This window comes from Ursus americanus, chromosome 23 (genome assembly GCF_024610735.1).
Source record: "Ursus americanus isolate L20-20 chromosome 23, mUrsAme1.1.p, whole genome shotgun sequence".
In the NCBI taxonomy this organism is placed as follows: domain Eukaryota; kingdom Metazoa; phylum Chordata; class Mammalia; order Carnivora; family Ursidae; genus Ursus; species Ursus americanus.
In genome coordinates this window covers 15991882-16008318 of record NC_142149.1, presented here as the reverse complement: position 1 = coordinate 16008318, position 16437 = coordinate 15991882, and the positions used below count along the sequence as shown (strand labels likewise).

Genomic DNA, 16437 nt, shown 5'->3' with positions numbered 1-16437 from the left:
TTTATGGGGAAGAGACTTCCCGTACTATTTTTTCTCAGCTTGGAGAGGGTTGTATGTGGTATGTGGTATCTGATTCATCCAGCAGATTAAAACCTGTCGACTTTTTGATAGGTCAATAAATTATGAAACAGTTCTTCCTTTCAAGGTTTATTTAAATAAAGCTTACTCTGCTAAATTAAGTACTTTGAGGGGCGCCTGGGTGGCTTAGTCGGTTAAGCGTCTGCCTGTGACTCAAGGTCATGATCCCCGGGCCCCAGGATTGAGTTCCACATCAGGCTCCCTGCTCTGGCAGGGAGTCTGCTTCTTCCTCTACCCCTCACCCCTGCTTGTGACGAAGCTCTCTCTCTCTCAAAAATAAAATTAAGTACTTTGATACCTTAAGCACCTCTGAGTAAGCTGAATAGGGAGGAAATGCCTGCCTTCTTTCACTCCTTCCTGTCTTCCTCCCTCCCTTCTTTCTTTCCTTCATTTATTATATACATATAGCATTGTGTTTGGTATTGTGAGAAATAATTCAAAGAATGTTAAGACACCTATCCATTGATAAAAATACAAGGCAAATGATTAATGCCATTGAATAGTGAAGACAGTAACAATGGTGAAGGCAGTAAGTGGTATACCAAGTAGTTTAGAGGTAAAGATTGAACTGGTTAGAGAAGATCTAGAAGGGGTTACATAGAGTGGGTTGCTGGGGAAGTCTGCATAACCATCGAATGTCTTCTGAGATGGGTATTTGTCACGTGGTTTCATTTTATTTTAACATGTTTTGAATTCCAAGTATGTTGGACATATCACATTCAACAGTAATTAGGATAACATTTCAGAAATAAATGATTTGAAAGTACTGTCTCTATTAGAATATTAATACTTGCAATTAAACTTCACGGTATGAAAACGACACAATTTTAAGTAACAGCGTAATATAACTAGCAATGTAATAAATAGCACATCCAATGTGACTCAGATAGGAGTATAAAAACGTTGCGAAAATGTGGGGAATTTCTAAAATTGCTTGGTGTGGGATGTGGAAGTCTCTGGTTTCAAACAGGCTAAGGCATCTTTTGTTTGCGATAGAATTTTTTTGAGAGGCAGTGTTATAGGGTGCTGAAGACCATGGGTGCTTGAGTTAGGCTGCCTGACTTCAAATCTGACTCCGCTATTTGTTGGCTGTGTAATCTTGTACAACTTGATCTGAGTCTTTATTTTCCTCATCTGTAATGTAAAGGGTAATGATAATTCCTTAAAAGATATTTGTGAGGAATAAATGAAATTTCTGTCAAAGTGTTTATCATAATGTCTAGTACACAGTAAACATTTAATAACATAGTGATTGCTGCCATATTAGTAGTTCTGCTTCTCTAGGCTTATTTGAATAAATAAATATAACTGGATTTTTGTACTTTTTATGTCATTTGAGTTTGAATTTCTCTACTTCTTATCCGTAAAAGGTAAAGTTAAGGGACTGGATGATCTGCTGTGAATTACACTCTACTAACTGCTTTTTCTAGCTTTTGCACACATATCTGGGTTGTGGATTACCTCTTCTGTATTAGGTTGTGAGTGTTACATTACAGGGATAACTTCAGTAGGTAAATATAATTACTTAAGTCTCTTAAACAGGCATATAATTTTTTCTTTTCTTTTTTCTTTTTTTGGACAGGAAATCCCTTTGTGCTCTTGCTCATTCATACTTGTTCATCAAGGCCATTGAGTCCTCAAGGGCAGAATTTACTGCTGAACTGAAAAATGGAAGCTAAATTACCTTTTTTTGGCCAGGTATTTTTTCAAAACAGTTTCTAAAGACTCCTTCCTCTTCTTTTTTTAAAAAATTAGTTTACATTAAAAAATTATTTTACATTGTCTCACATCCTTAATCAGTAAGCAGATTCATAGTGCAATATAGTTACAAGATCTTGCTTAACAACTAAGGTGACCTTTGAGGTCTTTTTGTGGGCATATACTGAAACTTCTCATCCCAGCAACCTGTGTAGTGTCAAGAGATCTGTGGTGGATGGTGAGATCTTTTGAGGGGTAGAAGCTGGGATACTTTTTCAGGAGAATAAAGGATTTAAACCTACATGAGAGGTTGTAGATGACATAATTAATGATGTGGAATCTAACTAGAAGGTAATACAAAAGGTGACAAGTTTCTCTAGCCTTCTTATCTGTGATTCAGGGGATATTCTTATTCATTGGCCAGTATTGTATCAAATAAAAAACAAACCTGGACTTAGTAAGGAGAGACTTTATTCAAAAGGATTATTGAGAGGGAGAAAAAGGACTATTTATTGAAATAGCAGGAAGGGGGACTATTGCAATAGGGAGAAGGCTGTGACCAGAAGATCTGTAAACATCTCAAGGGCTAGGCAAAAAGGGCTTTGGTTTTTGTTTTTGTTTTTTTAAATAATAGAGGAGTCAACAAAAGTAGGAAAAACTGGGTATGGGGAAGTGGAATGGAAGAGTGGCATGATCAGATAAATAGATCAGAGAGTGTTTTAGGGGCCTGGAGGAAGGAGAGAAGCTTAACCAAAGTTTGGCTAATAAGCATTTTGTTCTGATTAATCAGTGGGGTTAAAATAGTTTGGCTAATCATTCATGAAGCAAAGAAAGGGAATTTTGGGCTTGTCATAGGTAAACAAGGAGGGCATCTATAAGTTTTATCTAAAGTATATGGAGAAGGGTGGTTCTTTGCAGTAAGCCATTTTCCAGAACACAAAAGGCTGAGGGGATTCCTTTAATCTTCACTATTTTCTGGAAGCACAGGGCTCAGGTAAAACTCAACATTGTCAACCGAGAGTCTTAACCTTTTAAATTTATGCTTTTAATGGATCTGGTGCCTCCAGGTAAGACATGTATCTGTACTATAATCCCCCCCCCCGAAAAATCGAAGACTTCTTGGTAAGTACTGAGATGTGTGATATATATATTAACCTGTTCCACCTTTTTATACGTAATGCTTTGTTGATTGTGCCCTCATACCTGATTTTGAAGATGAATTCTTAAAAATTAAAATAATTAACCATACTAATATAGCATACCAGTTTGTCTTCCTTAGGCCGTACAGTTTATACTTCCTACATCTTTAACCATAGAGTTTCAGAGGTGGCTCATTTTCTGTATCATCAAAGTTTCTGTTCACTATTTGACTGCTTTTGTTCATCTGGTCTTTGATAACAGGCTTTTGTGCCTCTATCTTTTTAGATCTTCTTCTTTTTGTTTTCCTGGTTTGTATTTTGAGTCATTTTTCTCAACGTCTGTAGGAAACTTTTCATCATTCCTATTAAACATCTCGTTAAGGCAACAAATCAGATTGCCTTTTTGAAGCAGCTTGTTAAAGGTGTGCCTCTGTGGTAAGGCAATGTATGCAGACCCTAAAAGTCACTGAAACGGTTCCCTTAATTTCTATTTTATATAGAGATAGGAGTTCTCTAAACTCCCTTGGTGATCTTCTTTATAAATTGCCTGTATAATTTGTTCAGGGGTTAAAAACTAATATACCTTTGATCAACTAGATGCATTCCAGTTGTTTTAAGCAAACAGCCAGGGGGCGCCTGGGTAGCGCAGTCGTTAAGCGTCTGCCTTCGGCTCAGGGCGTGATCCTGGTGTACCGGGATCGAGTCCCACATCGGGCTCCTCGGCTGGGAGCCTGCTTCTTCCTCTCCCTCTCCCCCTGCTTGTGTTCCCTCTCTCGCTGGCTGTCTCTCTGTCACATAAATAAATAAAATCTTTAAAAAAAAAAAAAAAAAGCAAACAGCCACATTTCAGAAGAGTGTATTTCTAACTCCATTCTTCTCTTTCTAAACATGTTCATTGTTTCTAGGCTCTGGTTCCTTTTTTGTTGGGGGACCTGTCTATTTAGAAGTAATATAGCCACTTCTTTTTTTTTTTCTCAGTAGACTTTATTTTTTAGAGCTGTTTTAGATTCACAGCAAAATTGGGTGAGGACTTCCCATACAGCCCCTGGCCCTATGCGTGTGCGGCTTCCTCCAGTATCAGTATCCTGCACCACAGTGGTACATTTGTTACAGTAAATGAACCTACATTGGCTTATCATTGTCACCCAAAGTCCATAGTTTACATTGGGATTGACTCAGTATTGTACATTCTTTGAGTTTGGACAAATGTATAATGACATGTTGCCATTATTATAATATATAGAATAGTTTCACTGCCCTATGTATCCTATGTGCTCTGCTTATTCAGTCTCCCCCCCTCCCACCCCTCCCCACCACAGGCAACCACTGGTCTTTTTAGTCTCCATAGTTTTCCCCTTTCAGAATGCCATATAGTTGGAATCATACAGCTGCAGCCTTTACAGTTGGGCTTCTTTGACTTAGTGATACGCATTTAAGGTTCCTCCATGTCTTTTCATGGCTCGATAGCTCATTTCTTTTTAGTGCCAAATAGTGTTCCATTTCCTAGATGTACCGCAGTTCTTACAGTTCGTTCATCCATTCATCTACTGAAGGACATTTTGTTTTTTTCCAAGTTTTGGCAATTATAAATAAAGCTGCTATAAACATGTGTGCAGGTTTTTGTGTGCATATAGGTTTTCAGCTCCTTTGGGTAAATATCAATAAGTACAATTGTTGCAACATATGGTAAGAGTATGTTTAGTTTTGTAAGAGACTATCAAACTGTCTTTCTAAGTGGCTGTACCATTTTGCATTCCCACCAGCAGTGGATGAGCGTTCCTCTTGCTCCACATTCTTGCCAGCATTTGGCTTTGTCAGTATTTTGGATTCGGGCCATTCAGATAGATGTGTAGTGGTATCTTGATGTTTTAATTTGTGATTCCCTAATGACATGATGTTGAGCATCTCTTCATGTGCTTGTTTGCCATCTGTATATTTTCTTTGGTAAGGTGTCTATTAAGATCTTCTGCCCTTTCTTTTGAGAGACAGAGCCTGTGCAAGTGGGGGCAGGGGCAGAAAGAGATGGAGAGAGAGAATCCCAAGCAGGCTCCATGCCCAGGATGGAGCCCATCTTGGGGCTCACTCTCATGACCCCAAGATCATGACCTGAGCTGAAACCAAGAGTCAGATGCTTAACCGACTGAACCACCCAGGCGCCTTGATCTTTTGTCCATTTTTAAGTTGGGTTGTGCTTTTTCTTATTATTGAGTTTAGAGTTCTTTGTATATTTTTTGAATATACAAAAAAAAATACAGCCTATTATCAGATATGTCTTTTGTAAATATTTATTCTCTGTGTGTGGCTTGTCCTCTCATCCTCTTGAGAGAGTGTCTTTTGCAGAGCAGAAGTTTTTAATTTAATGAAATAAGCTTAAAAATGCCTTTAAGAGCTAGATTCAACAGCTGTTAGATACATTCATGAATGCCGGGCATTTTATAGCTGCATAATGCAGTGAAGATTGTTGGTGGCATTTTGAATATGTACCTAATCTGGACAAATGCACAAATAAATCCTTTTCAACAAAATTCTGTTTGTTAGCATCATTTTAGAGAAAATATTGATCTGCAAAGAATGATTTGACCCATAATGTCATATTTAATTTATATGTGCAAAGAGTACATAGTTGACTATGGATCTTGGTTGCTCCCAGGCAGAAGAAAATATCAATTCATCAGATCATGGCTGTAATGTACTTGCATCCAACTTGCCATCAAGACATGTTGACAACAAGAAAGACGGCAAGTTTTCTAAAACAACACAGAAGAAAATTTCACATGAAATTAGGTGTTTGAGACTAGAACACAAAAAAATGTAAGTTAAACTTCGAACTTACTTAGTTGAATTATACTTCTGTAAGTTTGAGAAAACCAAAAATTTAGCTCTTAAGTTCTCCTGATGTACTGAATATAGAAGATCATGCATATTTGTGGCCTTTCTTTCAGGACTGTAGTTTTAATTCCTAGATAGCTATTATTTTCATTTTTTCTCACTTTTCTCACAACTTTGTAGAAGCCTATAAACCACCATAGACTTCCAGTTATAGAAGAGTAATTATCCATGTGTCTGTAAGTTTGTCTTTTTTTGACAAAGTAAAATATTTAATCATACAATGTGATGATTTAACATGTGTTTACATTGTGAAATGATTACCACCTTTTACTCATTTCACCTCTTTGCCTTATTTACTTATTTATTTTTGGTGAGAATACTTAAGTTCTACTCTCTTAGTAAATTTCAATTACACAATACAGTATTATCAACTATAGTCATTGTGTTATACATTAGACCCACAGACCTTATTTATCTTTTAGCTGAAGGTTTGTACCCCTGTACCAGCCTCTCCCTACTCTTCTTTACCCTAACCCCAGCCCCTGGAAACCACCATTCTACTCTCTGTTTCTATGCATTTGGCTTTTTTAAAAAAAGATTTTATTTATTCATTTGAGAGAGAGAGAGCATGAGCGAGAGAGCACGAGCCAGGGGGAGGGGCAGCAGAAGAGGGAGAAGCAGACTCCCTGCTGAGCAGGGAGCCTGATGCAGGGCTCCATCCCAGGACCCTGGGATCATGACCTGAGCCAAAGGCAGACGCTTAACTGACTGAGCCACCCAGGTGTCCCTGAATTTGCCTTTTAATAGATTCCACATATAAGTGAGATCACCCAGTATTTGCCTTTCTCTGTCTGACTTATTTTACTTCACATAATGCCCTCAGGGTCCATTCATGTTGTTACAAATGACAGGATTTCCTTCTTTCTCATGGCTGGATAGTATTCCTGGTGTGTGTGTGTGTGTGTGTGTGAGAGAGAGAGAGAGAGAGAGAGAGAGAGATCACATCTTTAACCATTTATCTGTTGATAGACATTTAGATTGTTTCCATATTTTGGCTATTATGAATAATGCTGCAGTGAACATGGGAGTGCAGATATCTCTTTGAGATCCTGTTTTCATTGCCTTTGGGTAAATACCCAGAAATGGAATTGCTGGATCATATGTAGTTACATTTTAAGTTTTTTGAGGAAACTCAACAGTTTTCCATAGTTGCTGCATCAATTTACATTCCCACCAGCAGTTCACAAGTACTTCCTTTTCTCCATATTCTTGCCAATACTTGTTTCTTATCTTCTTGAAAATAGCCATTCTAAAAGGTGTGAAGTGATATCTCATTGTGGTTTTGATTTGCATTTCCTTGATGATGAGTGATGTTGAGTACCTTTTCATGTACCTGTTGGCCATTTGTATATCTTTTTTGGAAAAGTGTCTATTCAGGTCCTTTTTAAAATGGATTATTTGTTTATTTGCTATTGAGTTGCATGAATTCCTTGTATATTTTGAATATTAATACATCAGATACATGGTTTCGCAAATATTTTCTCCCACTCCCTAGGTTACGTTTTCATTTTGCTGATGCTTTCCTTTGTTGTGCAGAAAGTTTTCATTTTGATGTAGTCCCATTTGTTTATTTTTGCTTTTGTTGCCTTTGCTTTTGGTATCAAATCCAAAAAATTATTGCCAAGACCAATGTCAAAGAGCTTATTGCCTGTGTTCTAGAAGTGTTACTCTTTCTTTCTCAAGATTGCTTTGACCCTTTGAGGTCTTCTGCGGTTCTATACAAAGTTTAGGATTATTCTATTTCTGTGAAAAATGCCACTGGAATTTGGATAGGAATTGCATTGATTCTATAGATCACTTTGGATATTATAGACATTTTAACAATATTAATTCTTCCAACCCACAAACACAGAATATCCTGCCACTTATTTGTGTTTTCTTCAGTTTTTTTTTTTTAATTAATGTTTTATGGTTTTCAGCGTACAGATTTTTCACCTCCTTGGTTAAATCTATTCCTAAATATTTTGGGTTTTGATGCTGTTGTAAATAGGATTATTTTCTTAATTTAGTTTTCTGATGGTTTGTTGTTTATAGAAATTTCTGCAACTGATTTTTGTATATTGATTCTGTATCCTGCAACTTTACTGATTTATTTATTAGTTCTAACATTTTTTTGATAGTCTTTAGAGTTTTCTGTATAAAAGATCATACCATCTGGAAACAGACAGTTTAACTTCTTCCTTTCCAATTTGGATGTCTTTTATTTCTTTTTCTTGTCTAATTGCTCTGGCTAGGATTTCGAGTACTATGTTGAACAAAAGTGGTGAGAGTGGGTACGCTTCTCTTGTTCCTGATCTTAGAGGGAAAGTTTTCAGTTTTTGACTATTTAGTATGATGTTAGCTCTGGCTTGTCATATATGTCCTTTATTGTGTTGATGTATATTCCTCCTATACCTACTTTGCTGAGATTTCTTATCACGAAAGAATGTTGAATTTTATTAAATGCTTTTTTTGCATCTTTTGAGATGATCATATGATTTTTATCCTTCATTTTGTTAATGTGGTTATGTTTGGAAACACCTCAATTCTCCTATATTTCTCCTTTACTATCATACTACTACCACACTCATAACACTTCTGACACCAAATGTGTAGGTTTTTCCCACACCAAGCCATTCTCTGACACCAGTTGGATGTCCTACAATTTAACTCAATTCTAATACTATGTACCTAGAGATAGCATCAGATCCCACAGAGTAATGGCTCAGTCCTAGGAGTCTGCCCCACACCCCCCACTTCATATGCCAATCTCAAGTAATAAGTTTGCAGGTTCCCTACAACTTCTGTTTGACTTAGATACAAACCAGAGGTTCCCATGACCCCTCCTTGGGTTTAGTTAATTGCTAGAGCAGCTCACAGAACTCAGGGAAACACTCATGTTTACCAGTTTATTAAAGGATATGACAGTATACAGATGAATAGCCTGATGAAGATCTACACAAGTGAGATTTGGGAGGATCCCAAGCATAGGAGCTTCTGTCCTCATGGAGTGGAGTTAGGGTGTGTCACCCTCCCAGTTTGTGGATGTGTTCACCAACCTAGAATCTCTCCAGAGAGGGCAGAAGGGCTGGAAATGGAATTAATAATTGATCATGCCTACACGAGGAGGCCTCCATAAAAATCTCAGTAGTATGGGGTTCTGAGATCTTCCTGGTTGATGTAAACATCCACATACCAGGAGGGCGATGCACTCTAACTCCACAAGAACAGAAGCTCCTGTGCTGAGATTCTCCCAGGCTTTGCCTTATGTATCTTTTCATCTGGCTTCATCTGTATCTTTTATCATATTTTTAAAATAAATTGGTAAACATAAGTAACTATTTTTCTGAGTTCTGTGAGCTCTTCTGGCAAATTAATCAAATCCAAGGAGGGGCTTGCAGGAACCTCTGATTTATAGCTGATCAGTCAGAAGCATAGGTACAACCTGGAGTTGTGATTAGCACAAGTGGGTTGGGGGCAGTCTTGTGGGACTGAGCTCTTAACCTGTGGAATCTGACAGTATATTCAGGTAGACAGTGTCAGAATTGAGTTAATTTGTAGGACACCCAGTTGGTGTGGCAGAGAATTGCTTCATGGGGGGGAGGAAGGGGGAACCTCACACATTTGGTGTCAGAAGTGGTGTGAGTATGGTCGTAGTGTGAGAGTAAAGGAGAAACACAGAGGAATGAGTTTTTCCCTATACTGTGGTCTATCACATTTGCCGATCGGTCTACGTTGAACCATACCTGCATCTCAGAAATAAATCCCACTAGATCATTAATGTACTGTTAGTTTGGTTTGCCAATATTTTGTTGAGCATTTTTACATCTATGTTTATCAGGGATATTGGGCTGCAATTTTCTTTTCTTGTAGTGTCCTTGTCTGGCTTTGCTATCTGTAATGCTGGCTTCATAAAATGAGTTTGGAAATGTTCTCGCCTCTTCAATTTTTGGGAAGAGTTTGGGAAGGTTTGGCATTAATTCTTCAAATATTTAGTAGAATTCACCAGTGAAGCCATCCTGGACTTTTCTTTGTTGGGAGGTTTTTGATTACTGATTCAATCTCCTTAGTAATAATTAGTCTTTTCAGATTTTCTGTTTTTTTCATGATTCAGTCTTGTATGTCTCTAGAAATTTAGATATTTATGTATTTGTTCTACATTATCTAATTTGTTGGCATATAATTATTCATAGTAGTTTCTTATGATCTTTAGTATTTCTGTTATCAGTTGACTGTCTCCTCTTTATTTCTTATTTTATTTGTTTGAGTCTTCTCTTTTTTTTTTTTAACTCTAGTTAAGATTTGTTAATTTTGATTATCTTTTAAAAAAACAAGCTCTTCATTTCTTTGATCTTTTCTACTGTCTTTTTAGTCTATGTTTCATATGTTTCTGCTCTAATCTTTGTTACTGCTTTTCTTCTGTTAACTCTGGACTTAATTCTTTTTTTCTTTCTTCCAGTTCCTTGAAGTATAAAATTAGGTTGTTTATTTGAGATCTTTTTTCCTTATATAGGCATTTATCCCTATAAATGTTTCTCTTAGAACAGCTTTTGCTGCATCCAATGTCTTGGTATGTTGTGTTTTCATTTACTTTGTCTCCACAGATGTTTTTTATTTCTCTTTTGATTTTCTCCTTGAGCCATTGGTTGCTCAGGAACATGTTGTTTAATCTCTACAATAGTGATTTTTCCAGTTTTTTTTCTTGTAATTAACTTCTTGTTAATTACCTTTGTGGTCAGAAAAGATGTTTGATACGATTTCAGTCTTCTTAAGGTTTTAAAGACTTGTTTTGTGGCCTAACAAATGATCTGTCTTAGAGAATGTCGCATGTATGCTTGAGAAGAATGTGTATTCTGCTGCTGTTGGATGGAATGTTCTCTATGTCTGTCTCTATAGCTCCATCTGGTTGATGGTGTGGTTGGAATCCATTGTTTCCCTTTGTCTTTCTGTCTAGTTGACCTATCCGTTGTTGAAAGTGGGTTATTGAAGTGTCTCTTACTATTGCTGCATTGCTGTCTATTTCTTTCTTCAGCTCTACTAATATTTGTTTTGTATATTTAGGTGCTCTTATGTTGGATGCATAAATATTACAATTGCTATATCCTTTTGATTAATTCATCTCTTTATCATTATATAATGACTCTTGTTTGTCTCTCGTTACAATATTTGGCTTAAAAACGTATATTGAAATTTATTTTGTTTAACATAAATATAGCTACCCTGCTCTCTTTTGGTTTCCATTTGCATGGAATATCTTTTTCTATCCCTTCACTTCCAGTCTATTCTTGTCCTTAAAGCTGAAGTGATCCTCTTGGAGGCAGTGTATATTTGGGTCTTTTTTTTTTCTTTTAATCTATTCAGTCACTTTATGTCTTTTGATTGGAAAATTTAGTCCATTTGCATTTAAGGTAATCATTGATAGGTATGGACTTACCATTGCCATTTTGTTGATGGTTTTCTGGCTGTTTTATAGTTTCTTTGTTCCTTTCTCTTGCTGTCTCCTTTTGTGATTTGATGATTTTTCTCTAGTGATATACTTAAAATTATTTTTATTTTTATTTTTAAGTAATCTCTACACCCATTGTGGGGCTCAAATTTACAACCCTGAGATCAAAAGTTGCATGCTCTACCAAATGAGCCAGCCAGTGATATACTTTGATTCCTTTCTTTTTATCTTTTGAGTATTTACTATAGGTTTTTTGCTTTGTGGTTACCATAAGGCTTTTACAAAACATAAGTCTATTTTGAGCTGATAACAACTTAACTTCAAAGGTATATAAAAGTTCAACATGTTTACACCTCCCTCTCATTTTATTTTTGATGTCATGATTTATATCTTTTTATATTGTGTATCCATTAACAGATTATTGTGGTTATTTTTAATACTTTTTGTCCTTTAACTTTTATATGAGAGTTCTATGTAATTTACCTACCACCATTATAATAATAGAGTATCCTGAATTTAAGTATATATTTACCTATATCAGTGAGATTTATACTTTCATTTGTTTTCATGTTACTAATTAGCATCCTTTCATTTTAGCTTGAAGAACTCCCTTTAACATTTCTTATAAGGCCAATCTAGTGTGATGAACTCCCTTCACCTTTTTTTTTTGTCTGTAACACTCTTTGTCTGTCCTTCCATTCTGAAGGACAACTTTGTGGGGTAGAGTATTTTTGGTTGGCAGTTTTTTTCCCCCTAGCACTTTGAATGTATCATACCACTCCCTTCTGGCCTGCAGGTTTCTGCTGACAAATCTGCTGATAGTCTCAAGGGGATTCTCACTATTCCCTTGTGTTAGATGACAAAAGGCAAGATAATTATTTCTAGAACACCATAATAAAATTGTCTCCTAGGAAGGAACGGGAGGTGGTAGAAGTGTTCCTTTACTTTCTTTCATTAACATTGTATAAAATAGGTTAACACCTGGGGACACACAATGCCTTAGAGGAAGTGCAGGTCTGGGAAAGGAAATGTACAGGTGAGCCTGGAGCATCTGCTGCTACAGAAATGAGGAAACTAACAAAGACTCCTATCAGGGATGCATCAAAAGGGCTCAAGAGCCTACTTGAAGAGACCCCCACCACACATGTGATAATTAGGGTGTTAATAAGGATCATAATTACAAGGAAGTAAGATGAATTTAATGTATGTAAATCCAGGTGTACAAAATGATATAAAAATTATTTTGTCACTATTGGAGGTTACAAGTGAGCCAAGTCATTGTTATGAAAAGTGGTAAATAAAGGAAAAGAATAAAGTAATTATCCTGCCTTTCTATATGAACTATACCACTGAGTAACAAAATAGTACCCAAGAGGAAATTTTTCTTTATAGAAATATTCTAACTAATGAGTAAAGAAGGAATGATAGATTTAGGTATAAATATTTTATAGTCCCTGATGATTTGCTGAGTCTAGTTATTATGTATAGGTATAGCAGCTAATACCACAATTAGAGAACCACTTGTACATTTTATGCCTCCCAGTGGAAAGCACCAGCATCTATATAGTGGTTTTGCTGAAAAAACAAACAAAAATGTTAATCTGAGTAAGGTTTAAAAATCCTACAACCAGGGATGCCTGGGTGGCTTAGTCAGTTAAATGTCTGCCTTTGGCTCTGGTCATGATCCCAGAGTACTGGGATCGAGTCCCACATGGGGCTCCTTCCTCAGTGGGGAGCCTTGTTCTCCCTCTGCCTCTGCCTACCGCTCCCCCTGCTTGTGCTCTCTCTCTCTCTGACAAATAAATAAAATATTTTTAAAAAATCCTACAACCGTGGTGATACAATTAGCAAAATCCAGACTGGAAAATCTATAAGACAAATTGGGGAAGATGATGATGATGATGACGTTGATAAAAGACATGGTAGAAGAACCTATAGATAGATGGAGATTTTAAAAGACACATCAACAAGCTGTAATGGGGACCTTACTGAATCCCGATGAGAAGTGTTAAAAAATTTTGACATTTATGAAACAGTTGGAAATTTGAACACTGACTGTGTTTGATAATATTAAGAAATTATCATTAATTTTTTGGGTGTCATAATTGTGTTTTAAATATATTTTTAAAAGAAAAAACACCCTGTAGAAATTCATACTAAAATCTTTACACATGAAATAATATAATGTTGGAATTTGCTTCAAAACAATAAGAAATGGGAGTAGGGATGGAGATACAGATGAAATAGGATTGTCCATTGTTGAAGCTGGGTGATAGGTACGTGGGAAGATCATCACATTACTCTGTCTACTTTCGTATATGTTTGAAAATTCTGCAAATAAAAGATGAAAAAAAAAAGCAATTCGGGAATTATTCCAATTTTCTGTGCAATTCAGGACTGAAACATCAATATTCCTATGTGGAGAAGAAAAATCCTCTGAGTTTTCAGGAGAAAAAAAGGTCAGGAGAAAGAAAAGTTTACAAGGACAATTGCATACTAAAAGAACAGAGGTAAATAATGATCTGGAAATATTTGTTTTACTTTTGAGTGTGGTTTTTAGCTTTCAAACATTCCATCACATTTTTGTTTAAGGATTGAGCTGTCACAATTTTTTTTAATAATTTTTTTTATGTTATGTTAGTCACCATACAGTATATCCTTAGTTTTTTATGTAATGTTCCATGATTCATTATTTGTGTAAAACACCCAGTGCACCATGCAATATGTGCCCTCCTCAATACCCATCACCGACCTATCCCAATCCCCCACCCGCCTCCCCTCTGAAGCCCTCAGTTTGTTTCCTAGAGTCCAGTCTCTCATGGTTCATTCCCCCTTCTGTTTACCTCCTTCATTCTTACCTTCCTTAATTTTAAATATTTCCTCCTCTTACTCCTCTTCTTCCTCCTCCCCCTCCCCCTTTTCCTTTTCTTCTTCCTTTTCTTTTTCTTTCTTTCTTTTTTTAATGTAACAAGGTATCCTTTCAGAAGAATATGATGTTTTCCCCTTCTTCCTCCATTAGACCTTTATTTTTATTACTGTGCTCTCTGTTGGTACTTCTGCCGTTATAACAGTGACCCAGGCATTCCTTGGCTGGGGCAGCATAAATTCAGTCTTGGCCTCCATCTTGTACTGTATATGGTCTTCTCACCTGTATTTGTATCTCAGGTCTCCTTCTACTTTTATAAGCACATCATTGTAGATCTCATCTTGAGATCCTTGACTTTGTTCCATCTCCAAAGACCTTTTACCAGATAAAGTCACATATATAGGTTCCAAGGATTAGGATGTGGACATATGTTTTTGTGGGGCTGCCATTCTAACTACTGCATTCACTATATGATGTACTTAGAGATACTCTCTTTTGTCTGGATAATTTCTCCCATCTGTTTTCTAGGTTTTCTTTCTCTAGCTGAATCTAATCTGCAGCTTAACCTATCTATTGAGATTTTAATTTCAGTGCTTATATTTTTTTACTTCTAGAAATTTTATTTGGTTTTTCTTATAATCTGCCTTCTGTCATGTTCTTTGCTCATGTTCCATAGTTGCTTCAAGATTGATAACTGATAAACCTAATGTAAAGTCCTTCGGGGATCTAAATCTGTTTATTGCTTTGTCTGATTCTCACTCATTAACTTATATCCTATATCTCAAACTATATATTTGATCTGAATCTATGGGACTCTCATGATGACTCTGGATTTAATGTACCCTTCTACAGGAGAATTCGAATTCGCTTCTGCCCTGTACTTCAGAGGTGTTGCAATCATGGGACCACTTTAAATGAATTTTTTGGTTTCTATTTTCCTGGCCCATGTATTTAGTGTAGATTTGAGTTCTACACTCCTGAGTGGGTAGAGCTATAGCTCTAACTAATCGAGAAGAGTATTCTCTCTTCTCTCTCTCTCTCTCTCTCTCTCTCTCTTTTTTCCAGCCAAGAGCTGAGACAAAAACAGATTTTACTCTGCATACTTCTTCTGTTGGAGGATAAATTTTTTTTTCTTCCCCCCCCATCCTATTTTTGCTGGTAACATTGCCTTTCGATAATTTTGGCTCTATGTGGGATCTCGGTACCAATTCTTACCAATCTTGTCTGGCTTCAGAGTCTTCTTTCTACATTCTGCATGGTCTTTAAAAGACAAGGATCTAGATCCCACATAAAATCGAAGACACCTAATATTATAGTCCTCATTTTCTAAAGTGACGCTTTTCTGTCTACCTAGCTACTTGCTACTTTTGAATCATGTTTATACATATGTGTAGAGTGGATCGTTTTCTCAGTCATAAGGATAATTTAAAGCATAACTACCTGTGTTATTTGGTTGGGTTTCTTTTCTTCTTAAGATTTTGTTTGTTAATTGGTGTGTGAGAGAGAGAGCAGAAGCAGGGGGAGCAACAGGCAGACAGAGAAGCAAGCTCTGCTGAGCAAGGAGCCTGACGCGGGACTCGATCCCAGGACCCCTGGGATTGTGACCTGAGCCGAAGGCAGCTGCTTAACCAACTGAGCCACCCAGGTGTCCCGCTACCTGTGTTATTGGAATAACTGTTTTGCTTCTTTACATTATTTTGCTCATACACTCAAAGCCTATATATGTAGCCTTGAATCTGGTGGTCTTGTCTTCACTGTACCATAGATTTGCCCTGCTCTGTAAAATCCATTATTATAAATTGACATAATAATATTAATTAGGAGACAATTTAGTCACGTACTTAGAAAAATGTGGCTTTGCAAAAGAATATAGTTTATTTCAAATTTTAGTATATGTAAACTAACATCCTTACGAAAAGCAATTTTACATCAATGCGGAGCCTAGATATGATATGAGGAGCCTATCTTACAAGAGGTTTATTGTCCAGTAATGCTGGTTTACCAGTGTGATCTCAGGCACCAATATTCTTGTATTTGGCTCTAGATTGCCTCTTCCTCAGTGAAGCCATCGAAGGAGAAGATGACTAGGGAAGAAAACTCTTTGTTCAAGCTGCCGAATCAGTACAGTGTTCACAAGACTTTATCACCCCTTTGTACATCTTCCTCAATTATTCGGTATTTAAGTCATTGATTTTCTACCCTAAATGTTGCATTCAGACTTGGGGTTTTTCTTTTTGGAATCATCTATCTTTTCCACATAAAGTATGCATAATAGTTTGTGCAAACTAAGCCTCTGCTCTTAGGAAGGATGGTGTAGAGCTGAGCCCACTGTATATGGAAAT

The 16437-nt window shown here is 36.6% G+C and overlaps 1 protein-coding gene across 1 annotated transcript in view; it reads left to right on the top strand.

The window, feature by feature from the left end:
- The first annotated feature begins 5544 nt into the window (after positions 1–5544).
- EFCAB13 (EF-hand calcium binding domain 13) overlaps positions 5545–16437 on the top strand; it is a 201090-nt gene continuing 190197 nt past the window's right edge. Inside the window, exons 1-3 of the mRNA XM_087854723.1 lie at positions 5545–5726; positions 13625–13739; positions 16140–16270. Coding sequence (XP_087710849.1) covers positions 5545–5726; positions 13625–13739; positions 16140–16270 — 428 coding nt within the window. The remainder of the gene's footprint in view (positions 5727–13624; positions 13740–16139; positions 16271–16437) is intronic.